Here is a 17,662-nt window from a genome sequence, read left to right as displayed (position 1 = left end):
GTGCTTAATAATAATCATCTTAATAATAACACTTCAAAAGAATAAACATCATTCTCCCTTAGTGAAATTACCACTATCACATAAACAGAAACCTACCATTGTCGTCATCATTATCGACATCATCGTTGTCACCTTCATCATCTTCTTCTGTGTCTACTTCTGACATTTCATTGACTTCCGTTTCCACAGTATCATCCGCTGACAGTGAACCTTTGTATTTGGCCAGGAGATCTTCAATGCTCAATTCACTCTCTGCCTGTTTTGAGAACACAGTGACAAGTTAAGCAATGGAAATGTAAGACACAGAATCACATATAAACTGCATGCTAACACATATGTAAACCTATGAAGCCATAAACAAATGAAGGCTATAGATTGATAGGAAGGAAGGAAAAAAATGAGAAAATATACTAACCCTAATTTCAGATTTTATTTTTTTAGAAGAGTCTGTAAGAAAATCTAGTTTTTCATTTTGGGTGCAGCAGCCATAAATTTATGGAAGGATGATTTCATTTGCCATCCTGGCTGTTATAAAATCACCATGAACAGCTGACTTCAGTTGTTTGCCATTTTCAAGTGCATACTTCATACTTGTAAATTTACGCTATCACACCATGTGTGTGGTATGAGCACTTGAAGAGATTGGAAAACAAGAGAATTCCCAAGAAGATACATGAAATGGAGATGCACAGGAAATGACCATGAGGGAGGCAAAGGGGCAAATGTCTGACAGGTGCGGAGCAGTGTGTTGAAAAAAGAAGCAAGGACTGGAGCACAATGAACACTGGAAGATGTTGGGAAAACAGGACTAGGCAAAGCTTATGTTCCAAACAGAGCCTGCCTGGGGCTGGAAATTGTTCAACATGACTATGATGACCCCATGTGGTTGTATACAAATATACATCTGTAATTTTAATAAGAACCACTGTTATAGTAAACAAGAGCAAGAACAACATTCTATATTTGTTGACAGTTTAAAATAACATTACTTTTGCAGCAGCACACATACATAAACATGAAAAAGTCATATGACACAAAACCTTGTCCTATGTTTGTGCAATATGAGTCTATATGTTTGTATACATATGTCAGTAATGTTATTTTAAAGCACTGACAAATACTTTATGCTGTTCTCATTTGTGTTTACTACAAAGCAATTACATATTAAAATACAAATGTACATTTGTATAATCCCACAAGTGTAAATTTACGAGTATAGGAATATGCACTTAGATCAAGGCCTGAGTGGAGCAGTGTGGGCAGCACTTAATGCTGTTTCCTCCTCAGCATGCAACACAAACCTATTTGACACTGACGAGATCTAGTTGCAAGTGTTTTGGGAGATACAGGTAACTGACAGTAACGGCAGACAGCAGCATGCGAGTGCAACACAAACCACTTTGTGTTTCTCAAGCACGCAGCAAGAAGCGAGCCATGTCCTTTGAAGAAATTATCACAGCACTACAAGAAGAACCCGAAATTTGGCAATCTAGTCCTTCTCAGTAGAAAAATAGGTTGATTGGAAGGAATATGTGAAGTGAAACAGCAATGAAGCTTAATATTGATGGCAACTACATATTTTTACTGTGTCATTTAATTCTGACAAAAATAGTTTACAAACATGTCTCACACATTGCTTGCTGCTACTGGCATTACATACAATTGTTTCAATTCATCTACATCTACATCATACCTCGCAAGCCACCTACTGGCATGTGGTGGAGGATACTTTCGGTACCACTATTTAATACCTCCAACCCTGTTCCACTCGTGAATAGTGCGTGGGACACTCTTCCCGCTCCCCCCTCTGCCTTTCTCTTTCCCCTTTCCTAAGTCTTGAGGAAGGCAAATCCAAGAAGTGACTATTTCTGGTGTTGTGTACATGCACCTCAAATCTCAAGCCAAATGTTTTCAGATCTTCTCTGGCGTACATCAAACATATATAGGCTAAGTAATGCCCATTATGCCGAGACATTTAAAGCGGTTTCTGCAGGACTCCCTCGGACATAATCCTTCTTAAACACCTGATTGTCTTCTTCTGCCATCTGAAAACACATTTAGACTCCTGGGGAATTACCCCAGACTGACATTCCCTACTGCGGGTAAGAATGGAAGAAAGCAAACTACGACTGGAGCAAACAGCTGCAGTCTCATCTTATCCTCATCTATGTTCATAAAACAACGGTCCCTTTACAGTTCTCTTCATTTCTGGAAACAGAAAAACATGTGACATGGGGTCATATCTGGAGAATATGGAGGCTGGGGCATCATTACAGCATTGTTTCTCACAAAAAAAATTCTTGGACAAGAATTGAAGTGTGATTAGGCGCATTAGTGTGGTGCAAAAGCCGTGAATTAAGATGCTGCAAATCCTATTATTTTTCCCAGACTGACTCCTGCAAACAACCTTGAACTTCTAGTAGTACTCCTTATTGATTGTTTGACCTTTTGGCAAGAAATCATGATGCACTGTCCCCATTAAAATTGAAGAAAATGGTGAGCATAACATTCAAATTCGAACACACTTTGATCTTGATGTTTCAGAAACCTCCTCTGGGATGATTGAGTCTTAGTTTTTATGTCATATCCAAACACCCATGTTTCATCACCTGTTACGACACATTTCAGTAGTTCTGCATCATCATGACTCCTGAGCAACTAGCATTCGCCACAGTTTTTGCTCAAATTCAACATCTTTGATACAACTTTTGCTATCATACATTTCATACGCAAAAAGATTTTGTGTCACGAGTCAACTGATATGCCATCATTGTTAGCAATTCTCTCTGATTGTGATCCAGTGCCCATTCATAATTATTTCTTTCACTTTTTCCATATTTTCATCAGTAGTTGATGTGCTGGGGCAGATCCTCGTCATCTTCAACAAAATCAAATAAAGGGAACTCCAGGTACGAATATCAACAATGTAACCAAAGGATAGATTCCTCATTCCTCATACCACTCACAAATTCCTGTTTTACTCACAGCAGGACTAACCAAAAGCAATATTCAACATTTCTTAAACTTTGCAACATTTTATTCCATTGTCTCGGCAAAATTAAATGCAAATTCCCTGATCTATTTCTGCAACAAATCATTAATCACCATTCATAAGGAAACACATGGAACTTTCTTGGACAACTGACAGCAGATTAAACATCCAATATGATTGACACTGTACTGAAACGTTTCACACAAGTTTACCAACACAAGAATGAAAAATCGTGCACATCAGACTAATACTACCCACAAAATTACAAAATTCCCAACACTGTTTGTATGTACTTGTATGTGTTAGTTTTGACTGTAAAAGGAACAAAGGCAAAAATTAATACGAATGGAGAAAAGGAGAGTACACACAAACTCCAGGAGACAAGATAAGGATGCAGTTCTTCACCTGGGATGGAAACAACTAATGAAGAGTGGAAAAAAATTGTTGAAGGGCTGTATTTGTACTCTGTTATTGTTTGTATGTTTGGAGATAAGATGAATACAGTATGAAAAATCGGTCAAACCACTAGTATCTGTAAAGTTATCACATGCTGTGACCATTTCGAATATGAAACAATTCAAACATTTCACTCGACTTTGCTATCTTCATATGTCAGGTAATGCAGTGATTTGCTAATCACACATTTTCAGCTTTCTCAAGTCATCACTAAAATCTCAAGCTGTGTTAAAGATTATTCAAGTTGTTGTTGTTGTTGTTGTGGTCTTCAGTCCTGAGACTGGTTTGATGCAGCTCTCCATGCTACTCTATCCTGTGCAAGCTTCTTCATCTCCCAGTACCTACTGCAGCCTACATCCTTCTGAATCTGCTTAGTGTATTCATCTCTTGGTCTCCCTCTATGATTTTTACCCTCCACGCTGCCCTCCAATACTAAACTGGTGATCCCTACATGTCTCATAACATGTCCTACCAACCGATCCCTTCTTCTAGTCAAGTTGTGCCACAAGCTCCTCTTCTCCCCCAATTCTATTCAATGCCTCCTCATTAGTTATGTGATCTACCCCATCTAATCTTCAGCATTCTTCTGTAGCACCACATTTCGAAAGCTTCTATTCTCTTCTTGTCTAAGCTATTTATCGTCCACGTTTCACTCCCATACATGGCTACGCTCCATACAAACACTTTCAGAAACGACTTCCTGACATTTAAATCTATACTCGATGTTAACAAATTTTTTCTTCTTCAGAAACGCTTTCCTTGCCATTGCCAGTCTATATTTTATATCCTCTCTACTTCGACCATCATCAGTTATTTTGCTCCCCCAAATAGCAAAACTCCTTTAATACTTTAAGTGTCTCATTTCCTAATCTAATTCCCTCATCATCACCCGACTTAATTCAACTTACTTTCCATTATCCTCGTTTTGCTTTTGTTTGATGTTCATCTTATATCCTCCTTTCAAGACACTGTCCATTCCGTTCAATTGCTCTTGCAAGTCCTTTGCTGTCTCTGACAGAATTACAATGTCATCGGCGACCTCAAAGTTTTTATTTCTTCTCCATGGATTTTAATACCTACTCCGAACTTTCTTTTGTTTCCTTTATTGCTTGCTCAATATACAGATTGAATAACATCGGGGATATGTTACAACCCTGTCTCACTCCCTTCCCAACCACTGCTTCCCTTTCGTGTCCCTCGACTCTTATAATTGCCATGTGGCTTTCTGTACAAATTGTAAATAGCCTTTCGCTCCCTGTATTTTTACCCTTGCCACCTTCAGAATTTGAAAGAGATTATTCCAGTCAACGTTGTCAAAAGCTTTCTCTAAGTCTAAAAATGCTAGAAACGTAGGTTTGCACTTTCCTTAATCTTCTTCTAAGATAAGTTGTAGTATCAGTATTACCTCACGTGTTCCAACATTTCTACGGAATCCAAATTGACCTTCCCCGAGGTCGGCTTCTATCAGTTTTTCCATTCGTCTGTAAAGAATTCAAGTAGCAACAATAAAAGTATCTGAAGTATCTGAATATCAGAGTAACTGATTGCCAAGGTGGCAGTGACATTAAATAAGAGTGTTCTCTCGCCCCCCCGCACCGCCCCCCCACCCCCCCCCCCCCCCGATCTGTTCCTGTTGTATAAATTATGTAGTATGAATAAATATATTTTGAGTTGAGCTCGTTTTTTTCTGTTTTGACATTGCTGGGAGCACAAATAGACAATAGCTTTTGATAAATAACTAAATAAAAAGTAATATATAAATACAAAGATGAGGTGACTTACCGAACAAAAACGCTGGCAGGTCGATTAGACCACAAACAAACACAAACATACACACAAAATTCAAGCTTTCGCAACAAATTGTTGCCTCCATCAGGAAAGAGGGAAGGAGAGGGGAAGACGAAAGGAAGTGAGTTTTAAAGGAGAGGGGTAAGGAGTCATTCCAATCCGGGAGCGGAAAGACTTACTTAGGGGGAAAAAAGGACAGGTATACACTCGCACACACGCACATATCCATCCACACATACAGACACAAGCAGACTATTTAAAGACAAAGAGTTTGGGCAGAGATGTCAGTCGAGGCAGAAGTGTAGAGGCAAAGAAGTTGTTGAAAGACAGGTGAGGTATGAGTGGCGGCAACTTGAAATTAGCGGAGATTGAGGCCTGGCGGATGGCGAGAAGAGAGGATATACTGAAGGGCAAGTTCCCATCTCCGGAGTTCGGCCGATCACCTGCCACCCTACCTAAAACCTCTTTCCTCATCACCTTAGCCAGCTTCATCCTGACCCACAACTTCTTCACTTTTGAAGGCCAGACATACCAACAATTAAAGGGAACAGCCATGGGTACCAGGATGGCCCCCTCGTACGCCAACCTATTCATGGGTCGCTTAGAGGAAGCCTTCTTGGTTACCCAAGTCTGCCAACCCAAAGTTTGGTACAGATTTATTGATGACATCTTCATGATCTGGACTCACAGTGAAGAGAACTCCAGAATTTCTCTCCAACCTCAACTCCTTTGGTTCATCAGTTTCACCTGGTCCTACTCCAAATCCCATGCCACTTTCCTTGACGTTGACCTCCACCTGTCCAATGGCCCAACTTCACACGTCTGTCCACATCAAAACCACCAACAAGCAACAGTACCTCCATTATGACAGCTGCCACCCATTCCACATCAAACGGTCCCTTCCCTACAGCCTAGGTCTTCGTGGCAAACGAATCTGCTCCAGTCCGGAATCCCTGAATCATTACACAACAACCTGAAAACAGCTTTCGCATCCCGCAACTACCCTCCCGACCTGGTACAGAAGCAAATAACCAGAGCCACTTCCTCGTCCCCTCAAACCCTGAATCCCCCACAGAAGAACCACAAAAGTGCCCCACTTGTGACAGGATACTTTCCGGGACTGGACCAGACTCTGAATGTGGCTCTCCAGCAGGGATACGACTTCCTCAAATCCTGCCCTGAAATGAGATCCATCCTTCATGAAATCCTCCCCACTCCGCCAAGAGTGTCTTTCGCCGTCCACCTAACCTTCGTAACCTGTTAGTTCATCCCTATGAAATCCCCAAACCACCTTCCCTACCACTCTGGCTCCTATCCTTGTAACCGCCCCCGATGCAAAACCTGTCCCATGCACCCTCCCACCACTACCTACTCCAGTCCTGTAACCCGGAAGGTGTACACGATCAAAGGCAGAGCCACGTGTGAAAGCACCCACGTGATTTACCAACTGACCTGTCTACACTGTGACGCATTCTATGTGGGAATGACCAGCAACAAACTGTCCAATTCGCATGAACTGGACACAGGCAGACAGTGTTTGTTGTAATGAGGATCACCCTGTGGCTAAACATGCTTTGGTGCACGGCCAGCACATCTTGGCACAGTGTTACACCGTCCGGGTTATCTGGATACTTCCCACCAACACCAACCTACCCGAACTCCGGAGATGGGAACTTGCCCTTCAGTATATCCTCTCTTCTCGTCATCCGCCAGGCCTCAATCTCCGCTAATTTCAAGTTGCCGCCACTCATACCTCACCTGTCTTTCAACAACTTCTTTGCCTCTACACTTCTGCCTCGACTGACATCTCTGCCCAAACTCTTTGTCTTTAAATATGTCTGCTTGTGTCTGTATGTGTGGATGGATATGTGCGTGTGTGCGAGTGTTATACCTGTCCTTTTTTCCCCCTAAGGTAAGTCTTTCCGCTCCCGGGATTGGAATGACTCACCCACTTCCTTTCGTCTTCCCCTCTCCTTCCCTCTTTCCTGATGAGGCAACAATTTGTTGCGAAAGCTTGAATTTTGTGTGTATGTTTGTGTTTGTTTGTGGTCTATCGACCTGCCAGCGTTTTTGTTCGGTAAGTCACCTCATCTTTGTATTTATATATAATTTTTCCCACGTGGAATGTTTCCTTCCATTATATAAATAAAAAGTAAATAGGTTTCAGTGTTATTTCTTGAATCATAAGCAAACTGACTATCCTCAGCAAATCAACAAACTGAGCAGAAGAAAGATGGTTTCTGCACTTCCGTAATGAAGTAATTGTGACACTCAATATTGGTAACTGTTCAAACTTCATCGTGTTGCTGTGTCAACTTGAATCTATAAGGATGACTGACAACATGTATATCTGAAAGCTTACTGCAAAGAGAAAGTACCACAGATTCATATGAATAAGTTACACGTTGATACGACTGTATAACTGATTCATCTAAATGTGAAAGACTACAAATGTCTGCCACACAGGATTCAAACTAGTGAAGAAGCTTGTGTTAATATGTGCAGTTACTTAAATCCATAGGCCACACAGTAACAACAATTTTATTTCCAAATAAGGAAAAAGAAGTAACTACTTTCATAAGTGTTTAAAGAATTAGCAACTTAGAAAGGAGAGAGGAAAATACACGTCTCCTTATTCACATTGTTATTCTGAGGCAATGAAACTGACGAAAACAATAGTGGGGGATTATTTGGATGTGAAGATATCTAAAAGTTTGTACTAAAATGCTAGGAGGCAAATTGAATTTGAAAAGAATGAGGGGTGGTGCCACCAAGTCCAGCCATGAAAATGCTGGTACATTCATTCAGCACACATTATGTTGCTAAATGAAAGTTTGGATTCTGAGGTAATGAAACTGACGAAAACAATAGTGGGGATTATTTGGATGTGAAGATATCTAAAAGTTTGTACTAAAATGCTAGGAGGCAAATTAAATTTTGAAAGAATGAGGGGTGGTGCCACCAAGTCCAGCCATGAAAAATGCTGGTACATTCATTTCAGCACACATTTTGTTGCTAAATGAAAGTTTGGTTCCAAAGGTACCAACCTCTGAAATTAGGAAAATAATGGAAGGAATCTGAAATATCGTACTGCCAGTAGCAATGGTGGTGGTGGTGGTGGTGGTGGGTGGTGGTGGTTGTTGTTGTTGTTGTTGTTGTCATCAGTCTGAAGACTTGTTTGATGCAGATCTCCACAGTAATCTACTCTGTGCAAGCCTCTTCATTTCTAAATAATTACTGCAATTTAAACCATCTGAACCTGCTTACTATAGGCAAGTCTTGATCTCTTCATACAATACACTCCCCCCCCCCCCCCCCCTTTACAGTCTTCCATTCCCATACTGAATATTCTTTGACAGCTCAGGATATGCCCACTTCTTTTGGTCAAAGATGTGCCATAAATTTTTATTCTCTGCAGTTTGATTCTATTAGCAAAATTCAAAACTTCTATTCTCTTTATAAACGAACTGTTTATCATCCACATTTCACTTCAGTATAAGGTCACACTCCAGACAAATACTATCAGAAAAGACTTCTGGACACTAAAATTTATATTATTTGTTAACAAATTTCTCCTTTTTCAGAAATACTTTCCTTGTTACTGCCAGCACACGTTGTATATTCAGGCCATCATTAGTTATTTTTGCTACCCCAAATAACAAAATTCACTGACTAAGTTTACTTTCTCATTTCTTAATCTAATTCCCTCAGCATCACCTAATTTAGTTTGACTACATTCCATTATCTTGTTTCACTTTAATTGGTGTCCTCCTTAAAATCTCTTTTCAAGCAACTATATATTCCAATCAACTGCTCTTCGGAATCATCTGCTGTCTCTGACAGAATTACAATATCAGCAGCGAACCTCAAAGTTCTTATTTCTTCTCTCTGAACCTGCATTCCATTTCCATATTTCTTCGCGGCTTCCTTTATTCCTTGCTCAACATACTGATTGAGTTACATTGGGGATAGGCTACAACACTGTCTCATTCCTTTCTCAACCATCACTTGCTTTCATGACCCGCAGTTCTCAACAACTGTGATCTGATTTCTGTACAAATTGTAGATAAGCTTATTCTCCCTGTATTTTATCTTTGTTATTTTCCTCTCTAAAGTACTAAAGGGGACTACAAAATGCCGTTAAGGTCCTAGACCCGATGAAGGGAAACTCCTGATCTACACCTCCACGCAGGAGAGAGTGGGCAACATCACTTCATGTGATGGCTAACGTAGACAGGGACCGAGGGATGACTGAGATAAGTCATCACCCCAGCATTTGCTGGAGAGGGCACCCTCTTGCCCTGGAAATGAGAAATCATTTCCAAAGGCAGAAGAACCAGCTAATGGTCAACGACATAGGATGTGGAAGGCAACAGGAAACCACCATATTAAAGAACTATGGTTATCCCAAGCATCAGAAGTAAACCATGTCAGTATCTTCTGTAAAATTTTCTGGAAATAAAATAGTTCCCCAATCGGATCTCCAGGTGGGGACTGCAAAAGATATAGACAACGTGAAGGAAAAGAATCCCAATTTTAACATAGCCACTTGGAATGTGAGAACACTGCTTCAGTGTAGCAAGCTATAAAATGTAAAACTTGAAATGGAACGACTGGAAATCGATATCCTAGGCATATCGGAGATGAGATGGCCCCAACCAGTTGATTTCTGGTCTGGAGAATACAGAGTCATTCACACTGGAACTGACCAAGATACCGTATTTACTCGAATCTAAGCCGCACCTGAAAAATGAGACTCGAAATCGAGGAAAAAAAAAATTTCCCGAATCTAAGCCGCACCTGAAATTTGAGACTCGAAATTCAAGGGGAGAGAAAAGTTTTAGGCCGCACCTCCAAATCGAAACAAAGTTGGTCTATTGTAATATGAGACACAATTTAGGTAGAATAAATGACGATACAGCTACAGAAGTTTGGTTCAAGTCCTAAGCTTAGCAGTTAAGCTTTACCACGTAGCCATTGCTATGCGTCAGGCGTGCTTCGTCTGGATTGAATGGGTTGCTTATTTTTCTTTGATCTGATAAGCGCCGTTCTCTTTGTTATAGGTGTTTACGTCACTCTAGGCTGAAAATGCATTATTGTACTGTGTCATGTATGGTTTGTCGCATTCTGATAGTAAGTGTTTACGACCTGTCGCCGCTCGCAGCATGGCTTGCTTACGTGTGAGCTACCGCCGCTTACAATAAAAAAAAAGAAAGGAATTGTCTCATTAGCGAAACAATGGCAAGAGACTGCTATTTGTTGTTAATTATACTGCTGCTTTCTTTGATAATGATCAACAAGAACCAAATAATAGACTGCGTATGATAGATTTTCTGAATGACAGTTTAGCTAAAATTTTTCTCCGTTTGAAAATCTTTGCAGACGCCTCTTTTGTACATCACATTCTGCACAGAAATTAGTCATCTTAGATTTAAAAATCTAGTCAATTGCCGTGCTTCATTTCTGACTGTATCACTATTAGGCATCAGAATAATACGAATATAAACATGACATGATATGTATATTCTTCCGGATTTGCTGCTGTCTCACACTAGTTTCGTAGGTTATTAGGTAGACAGGATTTAAATGAGATAGCAGCAAACACGAAAGAATACATGGCAAAATGTTTATATCCGTATTATTCTTATGTTGAAGAAAATACTGCATGTGATTCGCAATTCATAAAAGTTCCTATTAGCAACCATCTCTTCTCACAGGTAGGAGAAAATTCAGAACGTAGAGTTGGCCATATTGACAAACATCCCAAATAGTCTTGCCAGTCGGATTTTTGTAGTACATTGAAATGCTGCTACATTCGAAGATAAACAACACGGAATTTGTATTTACTTCGTTGGATAAGGTATGAAAATGCAGTGGTCGAAACTCGGGGCGGAGAAAAAAGCTCGTCTTACACCTTATTTTTTAAAAAAATTATTTACTGACGCAGAGGTTTTGGCGCCAGTATTTATCTTTGTGTCTGCAAAGTATGCCTGTGTAGCGCTACATATATTCGACGGCAGAAGTTAGTTCTGGCGGCACTTACCAACATTTTTTCAGAACTTCCATTTACTTTGCACTCGATTCTAAGCCGCAGGCGGTTTCTTGGATTACAAAAACCGGAAAAAAAAAATGCGGCTTAGATTCGAGTAAATACGGTAGACCAGGAATGAGAGGAGTTGGAATAATTGAGGAAAATATATTGCTCATGTGTCAAGGGATATGTGCAATATAGCTCTCGAACAATACTAGTCAGACTTGAAACTAAACCAAAGGACACTGTGATAATACAAATATACATGCCAGTATCCAAAGAAGAAGATGTAGTCATTGACAAAATATATGAAGAAATAAGTAATGTGATGAGAAATGTTAAGGGAGATGAAAACCTGATGCAATGGGGAACTGGAACACGATTGTGGGTGAAGAACCGGAGGAAGGAATTTTTGGCAAATATGGACTTGGAAGAAGAAATGAAAGAGGAGATTGACTTGTCGAGTTCTGCTCGAGGAACCAATTAGTTGTTGCAAACACACTTTTCCAACATCACAAACAGAGAAGATACACATGGAAGGCCCCTGGAGACCTGAGGAGACAACAGATTGATTACATTCTAGTGAAAGCACATTTTAGGAACCAGATAAAAGATTGCAGGAGCTATCCATCTGCAGACATAGGCAGTGATCATAACCTGGTCGTAATGAAAAGTTCACTGAGATTCAAATGTTTGAAGAAGAAGCCAGTGAAACTTAAATGGGAACTAGAACTATGCCGAAACACCTCTTTCAGAGGAAGTAACAGGAAGAGAAGAGCAAGTAGATGAAGATGACAAGGGAGATGGCATTCAGCAAGAAGAATTTGACAGAGCTCTAAAAGAACCACGGGACAACAAAGCAACGGGTATTGATGACATCCCTGGAGAACTAATAAAGAATGCTGGTGACAGTATGTAAATGATGCTGCTTAAACTTATTAGGTCCATCTATAACACAGGAGAGATACCGACAGACTTCCAGAAATGTATCAATGTTCCTATACCAAAGAAGGCAGCAGCTACAAAATGCGAACAGTACCAAATGCTAAGTCTAATATCACATGCATAAAAAAGTCTCATAAAAACAGTTCTGAAGAGAAGGTGGAGGATATGCTGAGTCAAGATCAGTTTGGTTTCAGAAGGGGATTGAGAACAAGAGAGGCGATTCTGGCACTGAGACTCGTTATTGAAAAGCAATTACAGAAAAATAAACCAACTTATATTGCCTTTGTAGACATGGAAAAGGCATTTGATAACGTTATCTGGCAAGAGATGTTCAGAGTGCTGAGGAAAATTGGAATAAAGTACAAAGACATCCGTGTGATACTCAGTTTCTATAAGAATGAGGTGGCAGTGATTAGGAACTGTCACCATGAACAAGAAGTAAATATTAGAAAAGCGGTAAGACAAGGATGTGCTCTCTTTCCTCTTATATTCAATGCTTACATCCAGGAAGCTATAGACCAAGTTCGAGAAACTACTGAGGTGGGGATCAAAATTAAGGGGAGTCGTACCGCCCTATCACGACAATGTTAAATTGGCTATATAAATACCCCAGTTTTCTCAGGAACTGTTGAGTACATAAATGTGGTGTTTTTATCACATGTTCTCCCAAGTTCTGTGACTATTGCTCTACAATCACTTTAAAATAACAACTGGAAAAAAGTTATGATTTTTTCCCTAAACATATAATTTTTTGGTGTAAATTTTCATAATTTTTCTATTGGCAGCATCTATGTTTCCACTAATCATGTATGCTTCTATAACCTTGCCTTTCTCATCCAGCCAATCCTTCTTTCCTACTTTGGATTTCACATCAATTTCGTTTTTTTTTCTCAGACTTCTTTATTTCCTTTTTCCTTTTTGATTTTCTACCTTTTTACACTTTCTCCTTTTGTCAGTCAGATTTAATAAGGTGCATGTTATCCAAGCATTTCTACTAGGCCTAGTCTTTTTGCCTATTTGATCCTCTGCTGATTCCTGTATCTCATCTCTCAAAGCTATCCATTCATTTCCTACCATATTCCTTCTCCTTCTTCCAGTCAGTCGATTGTTGCAGTATGCTCCCTTGGAAACATTTAACCTGTATTTTGTGCAAAATTTGACATACAAATTTGAAATGTTATGCTACATGAGTGAAGACAAGCCTTATTGCTTTGAAAGTTACTGTTAAAAAAGTACTGATTGGGGAACTTTTTGACTGGAATTTCTGTTTTTTTCCGAAATGGCCTTTTTTCCTTATTTGGGCTGTATTTAAGCTTTCAACTAATCACCTTTCTGTTGAGAAGCACATTTTCCCATCAGTGAACTAGTAATGTCTCCAGTTTAAGGTATTTCTGGACATTCTACCTCTTTTCCCTCACAATCTGACGATTAAAAATGTGAAAATATTAATTTGACCTTTTGTGACACATACTTGACAACACTACTGATAGATCCAACCAGGTACTTAACATAGAAGTAGAACTGAAAATAGCTATTCGCACATTATGGGAAGAATTTAAATGCAGTCGAAATACAGTTGACTGACTTTGTTTTTCGGTCACTGTATTGCAGAGTGCACACACTATAAAGTGGGAATCAGTCACAACAGTAAGAACACTAAAATTTTGAGTGTCATAAGGAGAAGAATGGTGCATGAAAACAAGCTCTGCCTCCCTCTCACCCCCATCTTCTGTAAAAGTAGAACTGACATAATGTTACCGGGATTGCTGACAGCTTCTGGTGTAATGAGAGTCTTAATCGAAACCTGTGATGGACCAATGTTAAGTCTTTTCACTAATTTCAAAACAAGAAAAGAAAGCAACAGGCAGTGTACAGCATAAAGCATTTGGGAACAGCTATCACACAACTACCTGTTGAGGCTGGTGCAGTACTGTAAACCATGGTAGTACACACCTGACATCGAGCAGTGTCTGATACAACTACAGCTCAAAAAACCCATCGCCTAAAACTGGCACACTAAAACTGCCCACATTATACAAACGTTTGAGCTGTAGCAGACAAACAAGCATATGCTTTTCTTTGTTCTAAGATGATAGGTCCCATAGGTGGGTACTACATTGAATTTCGCAACATGTATTTTATAAAGGCCATTCAACTGCCCACAGGTGTCAAGGCACCTGAGCATCAAGCGCACTGATACATTGTTGTGTACATGCACTTTTCATTTCACAAACACTTTCTTACGCACATTATCTTTCCTCACTGGGCTTAACCAGGCAATGTGCAATATCAATAATGGAAAATTGCTTACTTTTTTGATATTTACATGCAGAAAATAAAGTTCGTTCAAGCTACCTCAGGTAAAATAGTTCATCTGGATACAATTTGCTATGAACAGTCTCTCTAACGTATTTTTTCATTTTGAGGCAGAAATAGCATTTATTGTGAAAGGTCCCTACAAATAAATTATGAACTGAATCCACACCTGCCTCTGGAAATCTGGTTCTGAAATCATTGTCTTACCATGTTTTGAAATCAATGTCTTACCATTATATACTGAAGAGTAAAAGAAATTGGTACAGCTCCCCAATATCGTGTAGCCCCCCCCCCCCCCCCCCCCCCCGAAGTGCCACAACATGACATAACATGGACTCGACTAATGTCTAAAGTAGTGCTGTAGGGAATTGACACCGTGAATCTTGCAGGGTTGTCCATAAAGCTGTAAGAGAACGAGTGGGTGGAGATCTCTTCTGAACAGCATGTTACAAGGCATCCCAGATATACTCAATAATGTTCATGTCTGGGAGTTTGGTGGCCAGCGGAAGTGTTTAAATACAGAATAGTGTTCCTAGATCCACTCTATAGCAATTCTGGATGTGTGGGGTGTTGCATTGTCTGGCTGGAATTGCCCAAGTCCATTGGGATGCACAATGGACATGAATGGATGGAGGTCATCAGACAGAACGTTTACACGCGTGTCACCTGTCAAGAGTCGTATCTAGATGTATCAGGGGTCCCATATCACTCCAACTTCTCATGCCCCACACCATTACATAGCCTCCACCAGCTTGAACAAATCCCTGCTAACATGTGGAGTCCATGGATTCATGAGGCTGTCTCCATATCCATATGTATCCATCCACTTGATACAATTTGAAACGAGACTTGTCTGACTAGGCAATATGCATCCTGTCATCAACAGTCCAGTGTTGGTGTTGATGGGTCCAAATGAGGTGTAAAGCTTTGTGTCATGCAGTCATCGAGGGTACAGGAGGGGGCGTTCAGCTCCGAAAGCCCATTTCGATGATGTTTCATTGAATGGTTCGCACACTGACACTTGTTGATGGCCCAGCTTTGAAATTTGCAGCAATTTCAGGGAGGATTGCAGTTCTATCACATTGAACAATTCTCTTCAGTTGTAACATTCTTGCAGGATCTTTTTCTGACGACAGCGATGCCAGAGATTTTGTGTGTTATGGATTCCTGATATTCGTGGTACACTTGTGAAATGGCCGTATGGGAAAATCCCAAATTCATCGCTACCTCGGAAAAGCTGTGTCCCATCACTCATGCGCTGACTATAACACCACATTCAAACTCACTTAAACCTTGACAAATTGCCATTGTAGCAGCAGTAGCTGATCTAACAACTGCGCCAGACACTTGTCGTCTTATACAGGCGATGCCGACTGCAACACCATATTCTGCCTGTTAACACATCCCTGCATTTGAATAGGATGCCTATACCAGTTTCTTTAGTGCTTCGGTGTATAATTTATCTGTACCTTCCAGTGTCTTCAACTGTTTTCTATGACTACGATTCTCTTTTACGGTTTTTAAACCAAGTATTAGCAATGATTAAATTATAGGTTAGTGAGGCCATAATGCCACTTGATTGTGTCACCTCTATTATTAAATTAATATACATTAGCGGACCCTGCCAGTAAGCAGGACAAACGCTGAGGAGGAGGAGGAGGAGGAGGAGGAAGAAGAAAAAGATTATATTAATATACATTATCAGACATGTTTATCAAATTAATAAAGGGTTGTGGAAAGCCAATGATTAAAGTCTTTGAGTCTAAACTCTAATGAAGTATAAATTCTCAAAATTTACACTTTTTCTCTCACATGTTGATCTATTTAGGCAATGCTTACTATTACAACTAGTGCTCATCATCTTAAATTTGTTAGCAGTTTTTAGACTCACGAGGGAACCTTTCCATCACACCCCCCTCAGATTTAGTTATAAGTTGGCATAGTGGATAGGCCTTGAAAAATGGAACACAGATCAATCGAGAAAACAGGAAGAAGTTGTGTGGAGCTATGAAAAAAAATAAGCAAAATAAACAAACTGAGTAGTCCATGCGCGACATAGGCAACATCAAGGAGAGCGTAAGCTAAGGCGCACCGTGGTCAGCGTGAGTGGCTGCGGAACAAGAGGTCCTTGGTTCAAGTCTTCCTTTGAGTGAAAAGTTTAATTTTTTATTTTCAGGCAATTATTATCTGTCCATCCGTTATGTTTTCATCACTTTTTTGGGAGTGATTATCACATCCACAAGAAAACCTAAATCGGGCAAGGTAGAAGAATCTTTTTACCCATTCGCCAAGTGTACAAGTTAGGGGGGTCAACAACATATCCTGTCATGTTACGCACATGCCGTCACCAGTGTCATATAGAATATATCAGACGTTTTTTCCTGTGGAGGAATCAGTTGACCTACGACCTTGTGATCAAATGTTTTCAGTTCCCATTGGAGAGGCACGTCCTTTTGTCTACTAATCGCACTGTTTTGCGGTGCGGTCGCAAAACACAGACACTAAACTTATTACAGTGAATAGAGGCGTCAATGAACGAGCGGACAGATCATAACTTTGCAAAGATAAAAAAAGTAAACTTTTCACTCAAGAGAGGACAACCAAGGACCTCTCGTTCCGCAGCCGCTCACGCTAACCACGGGACCACGGCACTCCTTAGCTCAGATTGTCCTTGACGTTGCCTATCTGGCACATGGACTACTCAGTTTGCATATTTTGCTTATTTTTTTCATAGTTCCATACAACTTCTTCCTGTTTTCTCGATTGATCTGTGTTCCATTTTTCAAGGCCTATCCAGTATGCCAACTTATAACTAAATCTGAGGGGGGTGCGATGGGGAGGTTCCCTTGTCAGTCATTTTTAGAGGCAGAGTCTCTAAGTGATACAATAGGCCAACAAATAAATGAATAAATTACGATAAAATGAGTGTTTGTCTTCATGTTACTTGCCCCTGGTAGAGAATGAAAATGAGAATCTTTTAAACAGATAATCACATCACATCATTACAAAACTAAATGGTATGACAGACTACAGTTTTTAAAGGAATATGAGAGGTTATATCAACTTTGCCATCTGCCTTGTCTGAAACGAAAACTATGTACATTATGTTAGATGAGGAGGTAACTGTTTAAAGT

The 17,662-nt window shown here is 40.0% G+C and overlaps 1 protein-coding gene across 4 annotated transcripts in view; it reads right to left on the bottom strand.

Moving 5' to 3' along the window:
* LOC124802186 (helicase domino) overlaps positions 1-17,662 on the bottom strand; it is a 436,722-nt gene that overhangs the window by 333,129 nt on the left and 85,931 nt on the right. For all 4 annotated transcript variants that reach the window (XM_047263133.1, XM_047263131.1, XM_047263130.1 and 1 more), the window contains one exon: positions 97-256. In XM_047263133.1, coding sequence (XP_047119089.1) covers positions 97-256 — 160 coding nt within the window. The remainder of the gene's footprint in view (positions 1-96; positions 257-17,662) is intronic.

Source organism: Schistocerca piceifrons, chromosome 1, assembly GCF_021461385.2.
Source record: "Schistocerca piceifrons isolate TAMUIC-IGC-003096 chromosome 1, iqSchPice1.1, whole genome shotgun sequence".
Classification (NCBI taxonomy): domain Eukaryota; kingdom Metazoa; phylum Arthropoda; class Insecta; order Orthoptera; family Acrididae; genus Schistocerca; species Schistocerca piceifrons.
The sequence above is the reverse complement of the archived record's forward strand: the minus strand, read 5'-3'. Positions and strand labels throughout refer to the sequence as shown.